This window comes from Hyperolius riggenbachi, chromosome 2 (genome assembly GCF_040937935.1).
Source record: "Hyperolius riggenbachi isolate aHypRig1 chromosome 2, aHypRig1.pri, whole genome shotgun sequence".
Taxonomy (NCBI): domain Eukaryota; kingdom Metazoa; phylum Chordata; class Amphibia; order Anura; family Hyperoliidae; genus Hyperolius; species Hyperolius riggenbachi.
Window position 1 is genome coordinate 230,698,179 of NC_090647.1, and position 12,826 is coordinate 230,711,004.

General features: G+C 43.6%; 1 protein-coding gene and 1 long non-coding RNA gene across 8 annotated transcripts in view; one reads left to right on the forward strand and one right to left on the reverse strand.

The window, feature by feature from the left end:
- Nucleotides 1–12,826, forward strand: part of LIMS1 (LIM zinc finger domain containing 1) — a 139,718-nt gene that overhangs the window by 108,794 nt on the left and 18,098 nt on the right. For all 7 annotated transcript variants that reach the window (XM_068268288.1, XM_068268287.1, XM_068268289.1 and 4 more), the window contains exons 2-5: nt 678–837; nt 7,410–7,476; nt 11,129–11,249; nt 12,503–12,652. In XM_068268288.1, coding sequence (XP_068124389.1) covers nt 682–837; nt 7,410–7,476; nt 11,129–11,249; nt 12,503–12,652 — 494 coding nt within the window. In that variant the 5' untranslated portion in view covers nt 678–681. The remainder of the gene's footprint in view (nt 1–677; nt 838–7,409; nt 7,477–11,128; nt 11,250–12,502; nt 12,653–12,826) is intronic.
- The window catches only part of LOC137546185 (uncharacterized), a 147,110-nt gene that overhangs the window by 91,187 nt on the left and 43,097 nt on the right, over nt 1–12,826 (reverse strand). The window lies entirely within an intron of this gene.

Consider the following 12,826-nt stretch of genomic DNA (forward strand, 5'->3'; position numbering starts at 1 on the left):
GGCTGGAGGAAGCCCCAGGTATGTATAAAACTGTAAGTATTCTTCATCTCTGGCACACTGGAAAGCTGATGTGAGGAGGAAAGGCCTTTTACAAAGAGGCGGGGCAAAACCCTCCTGATTAGTGAACACAGAACACAGGTATGTTTCATCAACCCCCACCCACCAATTTTTTATTTTATTTTTTTCACATACATGATTAACCTTTACATACTCCACACCAGAGGTTTACTTTGAAGATTAAATACAGAACATTGAGCATAAAATAACAAGGTCACAACAGTTCTTTAATTGATTGTCTTTTCTTAAAGTGAAATTCCAACTTCCATTTCAGCTTTGCTGTGCATGTTTCAAAGGGTCTCAGGAAGCAATGTTTTTTGTAAGGATTAAAATCAGCACAATTTAGAGTTTTCTCCTAAGTACAGAGTGCATGTTCATAGTCCAGTACCTCATCTCTTCCTACATATGTAATTAGCTTCACAGTGCAGGAAGCATTGCAACTGTGGAACAGTATCATCTGCATTTAGCTGAATGTTGACACACTCAATACCGATTATACTGCTTTCTATTTGTGGCCAATATCCCTCCTTTATATATAAAGCATAGTCGAAGAAACAAGAATATATAGTGGAACCCTTCGCTGTTTTCCCAAGTTCCTAACTTGTCTATTTTTGTTTCAGCAACATGGCGAACGCTCTGGCAAATGCGATGTGTGAACGTTGTCGGGCTGGCTTTGCTCCGGCAGAGAAGATAGTGAACAGCAATGGAGAGTTGTACCATGAGCAGTGCTTTGTATGTGCTCAGTGCTTCCAGCAGTTTCCAGAGGGTCTCTTCTATGAGGTAAAGTGTCTGCAGCTTGACTTATGTCCACAATGAAATGCATGAATGAGTTGGTTTCTTCTTGAATAAGGTTTTCTTCTTATTTATTTTTGATCTGGAATCCTGCTATTTCTCTCACAGAACACCTGTTACAAAATATGTCGGGTTGGGAGCCACCCTTGTTCGCCTGCATGACCCACCGCTACTTTCCCTGCCCCACCTTTGCCTGCCTACAAAATGTTACTAAAGGATCCCCCTCTCTGACAAATGGTTCTGCAGGCAAGTGGTAGTTTGCCATCATATAGCTAAACTGCTGTGGGATTGGAAAGCAAGCAAAGCTTTTCAGGGGTATAGCCTTAAAAATATTTGCTGTGTTTAATAGTGGCTGGATTGTGTAATGGTTAAGGGCTCTGCCTCTGTCACAGGAGACCTGGGTTCGAATCTCGGCTCTGCCTGTTCAGTAAGCCAGCACCTATTCAGTAGGAGACCTTAGGCAAGTCTCTCTAACACTGCTATAGAGCATGTCCTAGTGGCTGCAGCTCTGGCGCTTTGAGTCCGCCAGGAAAAAAGCGCGATATAAATGTTCTGTGTCTGTGTAATAATCACTGTCGTGATTTCAAAATCACTAGGCTAATGAAAGTTAATGGAGGTGAGCCCACAGGAGCAATTGCCATTTGTCAACATTGCAATCATGGGTCCTGCAGGGATTTAATAGAGGAAAGCGGGGCTCAAAACTGCTTTCCTCTAAATCGATTTGTAAATCACTAAAAAATCACATTGCATAAAGTTCTGAAAAAGCTGAGAGCGATTTTGCAAATGGGCGCCCGGCCTTATAGCTTTGTACAGCATAGCTTTCTACATGTGTTTTGCAGCTTGCAACCACAGTTGTGCAGTCAGTATTAGATGAGATTGCTGTTGAAATAATGTCTACTACCCATTGATGCAGGGAGATGCAAATTTTCCATGCGAGTTTGCGTATTTTTTCGCGTAAAATTAATGTAAAAGCACACAGGCACTGACATGGTTAAAATCACATACTTACAAAAATATGCAAAAAAAGGTACACGTTTTCCGCAACGGAATTGCACCGCACTAGTGGAAACGTAGCCTAAAACGATTGGTTTTACAGACTGTAGATACAAGCTGTACTGGGAAGGGGGTCATAATTAAATACTCACCGTGCCTCCCGTTACCCTCCACCCCCCACCGCTCTTCACAGGTCAGTCCTGTTCTCCTGGGTGAATTCAAACCTGGGCATACTGCGCCACGCCTTTTGCTCCCCTGTGGCCGCCGTATAATGATATCACAGGACAGGAGCCTCCTGCGTCCTGGCATGAGTGGGAGGGGAGCGAGCGTGCTCCTGTCCTGTGACATCACTCTGCGTGGCCACAGGGGAGCAGAATGAACATACTGCGCATGTGTTGCACAATATTCCAGGTTTGGAGTCGCCCAGGAGAACTGGACTGACCGGAGAAGAGCGTCGGGGGATGGAGGGGAACGGGAGGCGCGGTAAGTATTTGATTATGCCCCCTACCCAGTACAGCTTCAGATTTTATCAGAGCTCCTTAATTTCTTTTTCATAATTGGGGAAGGATTGAACACAAGTATGATACGTTGGTCATAAATTTCATATGTTACAGTGAATCAGGAAAATTGATTGTAATTCTCAAATTGAAAATAAATATTTAAAAAAAATGTCAGGTGTGTGTGGCTACCTTCAGTGGCAATCAGTCGTGCTAATTTTACGGTTTTAATGAAGTTGTGGTTTGGAGATGTTTTATTTTTGTTGCATTTCGGCTGTGATTTTGGTGCATCATTGAAATTGCGATACAGATTTCTTCTTGGATGTTTGGATACTGTTTTAGATGCAGGGAAACCTAGCTAGAAATCACATATAACATGCAGCAGGCCTTAAAGAGGCACTCCAGTGAAAATAATGTAAACACAATAATTATGTATAAATGATTTAGTCAGTGTTTGTCCATTGTAAAATCTTTCCTCTCCCTGATTTACATTCTGACATTTCACATAGTGACATTTTTACTGCTGGCAGGTGATGTCAGTGGAAGGAGATGCTGCTTGCCTTTTTGGCCGTTGGAAATGGCTGTTATTTCCCACAATGCAACAAGGCTCCCACAGTGTGATGTCAGAACCATGGTCCTGACATCACACTGTGGGAGGAGTTTCACCACAATATCACCCATACAGAGCCCCCTGACGACCCGTTTGTGAAAAGGTAAAGATTTTTAATGGGAAAGGGGGTGTCGGCTACTGACTGGGATAAAGTAAAATCCTTGGTTATCTCTTGGTTTCTCTTTAAACTCCTGAGCGTTACGCCGCTCAGGAGGTTTTATTACTTTCTGCCCGATTTTAAAATGTCTCATATGGCTATAAATCCTCTAGCTAGCACTAGGCTAGCTAGAAGAAGTCCCCGGCACCCCCCGATATCCGCCGCTCCCCCGTTTATACATTACCCAGCCTGGCTCCAGAGATCGGCGCAGCCTCTCAAGACAGCTCCGGTCTTCACTATGGGGAGGATCGGAGATGACTTCATGATGTCGCCGACGTCATGCGCAAACCCGATCCTCCCCATAGAGAGACCGGAGCTGTGCCGGGAGGCTGCGCAATCGCTGGATCCAGGGGGTAATGTATAAACCAGGGGATCGGCGGGGATCCAGGGGTGCCCCTGCTAGCTCTTACTAGCTAGCCTAGTGCTAGCTAGAGGATTTGCAGCCATTTGGGACATTTATTTATTTATGGGGGACTCCTGGCACCACAGAGCGGTATGGCCGACAGTGTCGGGCATACCGCTAAATAGGTTAGAGACTCTGAACAATATTGCACATTTGAAGCTCTCGATGACCACATAAAATGGCAAAGAGGTTCAAAATCAGCCTGTGCACCTTCTTGATTTTAATACCTGTGCCTTAGTGAAACTCAGCATTTCTTCTTTGCTCTAAAAGATTATTTACGGTATTTACCTATGACCATAAAGAAAATGGTAGCAGAACAGCATTCAAACAGTTAAACACAGCACCTTCTTCTTCAGTGGTTATTAGTGCTGATTCCTAGGTGGTGATTACATTGGCCTCAATTCACTAACCTCATGCTGGTGATTAGGCAGGAGAAATCTTCACCACCACACATCGATAGGTATTTGCAGTGTTAATTCAGTAAAGAAGCTAGCCTTATTAAGGTGTAGAGATAAGTGTAGAGATAAGTTTTCACAGTGAGAGTGTTGTCCTAGCACTTCTGTCCTTAACCACTTAACATCTCAGTCGTTTTCAGCTTATGCATCCGAGCAATGTTCACCTCCCATTCATTAGCCTATAACTTTATCACTACTTATCACAATGAACTGATCTATATCTTGTTTTTTCCGCCACCAATTAGGCTTTCTTTGGGGGGTACATTTTGCTAAGAGCCACTTTACTGTAAATGCATTTTAGCTGGAAGAATAAGAAAAAAAATGAGAAAATTCATTATTTGTCAGTTTTCGGCCATTATAGTTTTAAAATAATACATGCCTCCATAATTAAAACCCACGTATTGTTATTGCCCATTTGTCACGGTTATTTCACCATTTAAATTATGTCCCTATCACAATGTATCGCAACAATATTTTATTTGGAAATAAAAGAGCATTTTTTCCGTTTTGCATACATCACTATTTACAAGCTTATAAAAAAAAAATAGAGAGAAATATTTCATCTTTACATAGATATTTAAAAAGTTTAGACCCTTAGGTAAATATTTGTGTTGTTTTTTTTTTTATAGTAATGTTTTTTTGTTTTTTTTTTATTAAACATTTTATGTGGGCATTTTTGGGAGGGTGGGATATAAAAGTGTTTTATTTGGGGAAATATTGGTGTATTGTTTTTTGGCATTTACTTGTAGTTTTACTTTTTGGCCACAAGATGGCAATCTCGATTTTGTTTACATGACGTCACTCTAAGCGTACAATGTACGCTTAGAGGGACACAGCTTCAGAAAGAGCGAAGCTTCCGAGAGAAGCTGTCGCTTTTTCAGCGGGGGAGAGGAATCAGTGATCGGGCTCCATAGCCCGATACATTGATTCCGTGGCTACCGACTCCGCGGCCGGGAGTGAGCGTGCACGCGCGCGATCGGCCGCGGGAGCGCGCCTGTCCTCCTTGCCGTTTTTATACGTCAAGGAGGACAAAGTGGTTAGAGAACCCAAGGTGGGATTGAATTATGTTACTGGGGCACAGAGGCTGGTTGTACACTCTAAGACCAGCCTCTGTTGCCCCATGGTGTGCCTCCAGGATCCCCCTGCGCGCCGCTATACCCCCCGCAGTGCTGGCGTCACGCAGCGCGTTGCCAGCACAATATTTACCTATGCGCTGTCAGTCAGCGCCGCTCCCCCGCCTCCTCCGCATCGGCGCTACCCGCCCGCGTCACTTCCCTCCTATCAGCGGGAGGGAAGGGACACGGGCGAGTAGCGCTGATGCGGGGGAGCGGCGCTGACAGACAGCGCTTAGGTAAACATTGTGCTGGCGACACGCTGCGTGTCGCCAGCACTGCGGGGGGTATAGCGGCGCGCAGGGGGATCCTGGAGGCACACCATGGGGCAACGGAGGCTGGTCTTAGTGTGCACAACCAGCCTCTGTGCCCCAGTAACATAATTAAATCCCACCTCGGGTTCTCTTTAAGTTATCACTTCTGTAGTTATTTTCACATGCAGTATATAGGGAGGGGAGGAGCAGTTGCAAGCAGAATATAGCTTCACCCACCTGCTGCCTCCTCTGTCAGGAAATGGGCTGCCCCCAGTACAGCGCTGCCGTGGATCGCAGCGCTGTACACAGTAAATATTCAAAAAGTAGAACCGCACACCATGGTGTATGGGTGCTGAACTCCAAAGCTGCTCAATACAGTAATCCAAATGAGGAGTCCGCACACAGTATTTGCTGGAACAATGTGCACCACTTATTGTCCCATCACATACACATGCAGATAAATCTGACCTGTACGGCCAACAATCAATTCGGGGCCGCCAATGGGTCCGATTTATCAAGGCATAGGGCAGACAAATATGCACATATGTACATATTTGTCTGCCCTATATCTTGATAAAGGGGACCCATTGGCGGCCCCAAAACGATAATCGGCCGTACAGGTAAGATTTATCTGCATGTGTATGTGATGGAGCAATAAATAGTGCACATGGGCAGCACGGTGGCGTAGTGGTTAGCTCTCTCGCCTTGCAGCGCTGGGTCCCTGGTTCGAATCCCAGCCAGGGCACTATCTGCAAAGAGTTTGTATGTTTTCTCCGTGTCTGCGTGGGTTTCCTCCGGGCACTCCGGTTTCCTCCCACATTCCAAAAACATACAGATAAGTTAATTGGCTCACTCTAAGAAAAAAAAATTGGCCCTAGACTACAGTACTTACACTACATAATATAGACATATGGCAATGGTAGGGATTAGATTGTGAGCTCCTTTGAGGGACAGTTAGTGACAAGATAGATAGATAGATATATAGATATATATATATATATATATATACACTGTACAGCGCTGCGTAATATGTCAGCGCTATATAAATACTTAATAATAATAATAATAATAAATTGTTCTAGCCAAGACTGTGTGCGGACTCCTCATTTGGATTACTGTACACAGTAAATAGACGGCGAACAGTCTCCTAGCGACGATCGCTGCTGGGAGGCTGATCACGGAGCGTGACTCGGTCCTGGAGTGGCTAAGGATTGAATAGTTAACTTTAGAGATCTAACCTTAAAGGACAACTACAGTGAGAAGAATATGGAGGCAGCCATATTTATTTTCTGTTAAACAATACTAGTTGCCTGGCAGCCCTGCTGATCTATTTGGCTGCATTAGTGTCTGAATCACACCAAAAACAAGCATGCAGCTAATCTTGTCAGATCTGTCAATAATGTCAAACACCTGATCTGCTGCATGCTTGTTCAGGGTCTATGGCTAAAAGTATTAGAGGCAGAAGATAAGCAGGAAAGCCAGGCAACTGGTATTGCTTAAAAGGAAATAAGCATGGCAGCCTCCATTATCCCTCATGCTTCAGGTGTCCTTTAACTTAGACAGAAGAGTTAACTTGAGGTAAATTGTTTAGTGAATACTACATGCCTCATCACCATGGTGATAACACTAGAAACACAGCTCAGAAACGTTACAGGAGATGAACTTAGTGAATTGAGGCCATTGCCTTCTGTCTACATTCCCTTATCAGCCACAATCTGTAAACATTAGCAGCAGTGCTTATACTCCGGTGCACACATGAGAAAGGTGAGAAATGATCACTAGATAGATTTTAATATATTAATATAGCAGTTATGCAATACAATGCAATGGCAGCTTTCAGAGCAGATAAACTGTAATTTGTAAATAAACAATATTACTTGGGCACAAAAGCAAATATGGTAACTGTATGGGTAATAAAAAGTAGTTACACATCTTTAATGTTATGACAGAGATTTTTTTTTTTCTTTAATAGACAAGTCAGGTCTGGTGGTGATCTTGTGTGATATCTAGCGTGCAATATTTTGCTTTGTGTACGTTTGTGTTTTAATTATGTTTACACTAATTTTCATATTTTTCCAGTTTGAAGGTAGAAAGTATTGTGAACATGACTTTCAGATGCTCTTTGCCCCTTGCTGCCATCAGTGTGGTGAGTAGGAATTCTTATCTTTTTGTGCACTTTTCCTGTGGCAGATTAAACTATACTGGACGGCCTGAGTCATTACAGTTTCCTGTATTTTTCGGTGGCTTCAATGAGATTTCCTCACATAAACTTGTTTAGCAACCTTTGCCCAAAAGGCTTAAACATCCCTGATCTTGCTCTGGACTCCCAAATTATATCAAGTGTGCCTTTTAGGCAGAAGTGGGAGGTTTCAGTGGGGATACATTATTAGATTTCACACAAGAAATTAAAATCCAGCATGTAATGCAATGTGTCAGCAATCCTGCAAAGCTGAAATTTGTTTTAGGTGGTGATTGCTTTTTAGTTGGTCAGATGATATGGTATTACTTTGTTCTGTAGCTGTGAGATAATTTTAGAATGCTTGTATAGGGCTTGTACATGTAAGCCAACCTGCCGGTGTACACCGGCAGCCTCTCTGCCAATCATTTTTTCTGATAGACTGAGGGCTGAAACCCACTAGAAGCCTTTTCTAAGCGCTAATGATTTGAAAAAGCTCTCTAGTGGGATCACACCTATAGCATTACATTAGCAAAAGCTTTTCAATTCTTAAAGCGCTGAGAAAAGCGCACCTAGTGAGTTCCAGGCCTGATGATCAGTTGGAAACGGGAAACAATTTGCAAATATATGTGATGGCACTTATTATGGATTCTGTGAGTTTCCTTAGATTTCAGTACACATCGACTGGATATTTTCGTTTGCTCCTGCACATGCTGTGCTGTATGCACATGCAATTTGCTAGCACATCTGGTCACTCAACAGCTCTTAAAACAATGGTTTCTGGTTGGTCTGCAAGAGAGTTCGCATTAAAGGCCTGTTTCCACAGGGATAGTGATGCAAATGCAGCTACCTACGCGTCACTTCAGGAGTCAATTGAGGAGATGGGACGCGGCTGCGGGCAGATGCGGCCTTGCAAGAATCTGCAGCATGCTGCAGATTCTCTGATCGCTCCGCACAACATGCACGCAGTGGAAACTATTCCATTGCCGTGCGGTTTTAGGACGCCCGCGATGCGGCAATGTAGCCGCATCGCACCGCTTCTAGTGGAAATGGGCCCTTAATGAATACAGCCCGATCATTTTGATCATAATGGGGTCAATTCATAAAGCATTACCGCATTCGGTAATGCAGAAAACAGCTGACTTTACTGAGCACTTAGGAAAATGTCAATTCATAAAAGCTGTTACCGCATGAAAAGCTGAAATTTCCGAGCAGTGCGGTAAATTATCGACTTGTGGGGTAATTACCTCAACACATGTCAGTAAATGTCAATTCATAAAGATTAGAACAGGGGGTAATGGCACGGAAGAATACCGCCTACTTTGTAGTGGTGATAAGAGAGCGAAGTCTGTACGGGACTGTGTGACTCACAAGCAGAAGCAGTGAGATCTCCCCCCCCCCCCCCCAGGCAGCAGCAGAGCGATCAGAACAAAAAAGCCGTCCCCTGCATACCTTCGGCTGTGTTGGTTGTTTAACCTCTTAAATTCTTGTTTTTAAAGGGATACTGTAGGGGGGTCGGGGGAAAATGAGTTGAAGTTACCCGGGGCTTCTATGGTATCCCACAGACATCCTGTGCCTGCAAAGCCACCCCCCAATGCTCCGGCCCCGCCTCCGGTTCACTTCTGGAATTTCAGACTTTAAAGTCTGAAATACCAGCTGTGCCTGCGTTGCTCACTCCCGCTGATGTCACTAGGAGCGTACTGCGCAGGCACAGACCATACTAGTGGGGCTTGCACTCTTTTGCAGGTAGGCACTAGTCTGTTGTTAAGTAGCGCTGCTCATTTCCTTGCTATGTACTAATGTAATTCGTTTTTGGTCAGCTGCTCCCACTTAACAGCCATGCTTTTGGTGTATATGCAGAGCTTCTCCTTTTGGGTTCAAGGTGCGTTTGTAGTTCCTGGGGGGGGGGCTCAGCGCATCTCTGATGGAGGCCATTCGGAGGCGGCCTGGTGTTGCGCTGATCCACCTTTTTGCGCAATTTTCGATTTTATTTGATTATCCGCACCCAGGCTTTGCATATACATAGGTTAGGATTTAGTTAGTGTTAGGCCCCTCCCATGGAGGATTGACTTCTTCGCAGTGGGAGGGACGAGTACTTAATAGGTTGCATGCAAGCTGTTAATGTAAACCAACATCCTCCTCTAGTGGTAGACAGGTCATGTGTATGCTAGGTGTGTATTCGACCCCACAAGTGGGGCTTGCACTCTTTCGCAGGTAGGCACTAGTCTGTTTTTAAGTAGCGCTGCTCATTTCCTTGCTATGAACTAATGTAATTCGTTTTTGGTCAGCTGCTCCCACTTAACAGCCATGCTTTTGGTGTATATGCAGAGCTTCTCCTTTTGGGTTCAAGGTGCGTTTGTAGTTCCTGGGGGGGCTCAGCGCATCTCTGATGGAGGCCATTCTGAGGCGGCCTGGTGTTGCGCTGATCCACCTTTTTGCGCAACAGACCATACTAGGCCTGTGCAGTACGCTCCTGGTGACATCAGCGGGAGCTAGGACACAGCAACGCAGGCGCAGTGGTTTTCAGACTTTAAAGTCTGAAATTCCAGAAGTGAACAGGAGGCAGGGCCGGAGCATCGGTGAGTGGCTGCGCGGGCACAGGATATCTGCGGGGACCATTAGAAGCCCCAGGTAACTTAAATTCATTTTCCCCCGACCCCCCTACAGTATTCCTTTAAGATGTGCATGTGCTGGAGGTGAACATCACAAAGCCTGGCATGTGTAAAGTTTATTGAAGTTCTTCTAAGCTGTGGCTATTAGATTGTTAAGAAAGACTAATTGACAGATTCAGAGCGGATTCAGGGCAAGCAGAGGCAGTATAACAAAACATGCACATCTAAAAAGGAAGTTTGGATGCCTCTTATATTGTAACGCTGTCTCTGCACAGAGAACAACAAAGTAAAAACTCAGGCAGCTACTCTTCTGATGTTACCAACAGTTCGATAAATCGCCGCACTTCTATCGCAGCTGTGCTCATTTTTATGAGCACACAAAAGTCTAAAATACCGAATGCAGTATTTTCCCGGTCAGATTTTTTACGGGACAGCCTTTTATGAATTGACCCCATTGTTTCTCAGAGATGTATTTTTGCATATTGGCTCAAGTGTACAAAGCCTAAAGGCTCATACACACCTGGCAACAATCTGTCCAACTCTCTTCCAAACTTGTCTGTTGGAAGATAAGTTGGGTGTGTATACAGCTGACAAACAACCAGATGACCAACTGATAACAGCTTGTTTGCCAGATCCAACCAGTGGATCAATCTGAGAAACTATCATGCAGGTTGGAATGTGTGGTAAAAATTCAGACTATCCAGATAGAGCAAAATCTATTCATGCTTTATCCTACTTGCAATCTAACATTGAACGCCAGTTCTTTAAATTGAAAATAACAGTATTTGCCACGACGGCGCCACTAAATATTTCATATTGCTCATTTATGATCTGCTGCCTGATATACTTATCTTCATGCCTGCATTTTTGCTATCGTTTTATAGATGTGTGTATAGTCAGCGCACAGTTTTATATCCTGTTTCTGTGGATACAAATCACTCTGTTTGTTTAGCTATAAGCTAATAGTTCTGCCTCTGTCTTTTTGCTAATGCTCGACCGTTTCCTCATAGGTGAATTCATCATTGGCCGTGTTATCAAAGCAATGAATAACAGCTGGCACCCTGAGTGTTTCCGTTGTGACATCTGTCAGCAGGTGCTGGCAGACATTGGATTTGTCAAGAATGCTGGCAGGTGGGTGACATCATATGACAGAAAAGATACACTGTCACATCTCCTCTGAGCATTCAACAAATGTGATATATACTGTATAATGGTAACGTTTCTTATGAATGTATGCATGAGTGCTATCCATCTACTAGCCCTCTGGTATCTTGTGTGTCTCTACCCATTACTTAACTGCAGACATTACAGTAGGAGCAGGAAATGCTGCTTTGTCCTTTATCCTATCCTCCCACCACATTAATATGTCAGCAGCAAGACTGATCATGCTTCCTGACCATCCCAAATACTGCTCTGCCCAGTTCCTGTGTGGTGTTGCCAGGGAAGCATGGAATCTAACAGAAAAAGAGGTTACATGTGTGGTTTTGTGCTTTGTGTGGTATGTAGGAACAAGGTGAAAGTGACTTTCTGTAAAATAACACTGCATTGGCTGACAGGAATGGCATTTTTGTTATGCAAGTGCCAGTGTAAAAGCACATTACTGTACAGTGATACTGCATTGGAAAGCGTACTGGGTGCCTGCTTATTGCCATATGAGCATTGCGGGACAAGCAAAGAAAGACTTCACATGCACAGTTATATTCCTTTTAAAAATGTTGTAAGGGTTCTCTGCTAAGCACAAGTGTTGGTAGAGACTTCAGTATCGAAGGTAGATTCTGAAGTTTGGAGATGGACTATGTATTAATATTCAGACTGACATTCATGTTTCAGGCCAATTATACTTGAAGCTATACTTTCACATTTCTTTGACTGGAAGCAATCTTGGAAAAAAAGTTTACTAACAGAAATGATGCATGCCTTTGAAAAAAAACACACACAATCAGTGTTTAACTTAAGTGTGAAAACTATCGGTAGTCCAAATATTCAGTAGTTCCAAAGATCAAGTTGAAGTGCAGATGTGAGTTGCACTTATGAGCTAGCTGTACTTATTAGAAGCTATCCAGCATCAATTAAGAGTCAATAGGACAGGTTAAGAGCAACACAGTAGTACAGAGCCTTATATATCTGAAACTTATTTTTGGGGGGCTCAGTTTTCAAGGGAGGTAATCATGTCAGCTATGCTTGAGGCAGATGTACTAAAGAACATTCCTCAGGCTCACCAGAAAGAGATGAATGAAAATAGGGCTTATGCTTTCGGAATTTTGGACAGCTTTGCATTAAAGCCATTGAAGTACAAATCAAGTTTTTGCATAGGACTGTTACAAGCATGCCTTTTTTGTATAGGACTTAATTTCTCGCTATGAAATGTACAATTCTTCTTGTAGACATCTGTGCCGCCCTTGCCACAACCGAGAGAAGGCCAGAGGACTAGGGAAGTACATCTGCCAGAAGTGTCATGCAATTATTGATGAGCAGCCTCTGATATTCAAGAATGACCCTTACCACCCGGATCACTTCAACTGTGCCAACTGTGGGTATGTGTTGTCCATCATCAAGTGACTGCTACAGAGTCCCACAACTCCTTCAGTATTGTTTAGCACTTTCATTTCTTAATGCTATTTTGTAGTCGAGAAATAGGATATCTATTAGTCTGCTTTCTCTATAGTGTAAGTTTAAAGAATTATTTATCACTTGTACCACCCTACCTT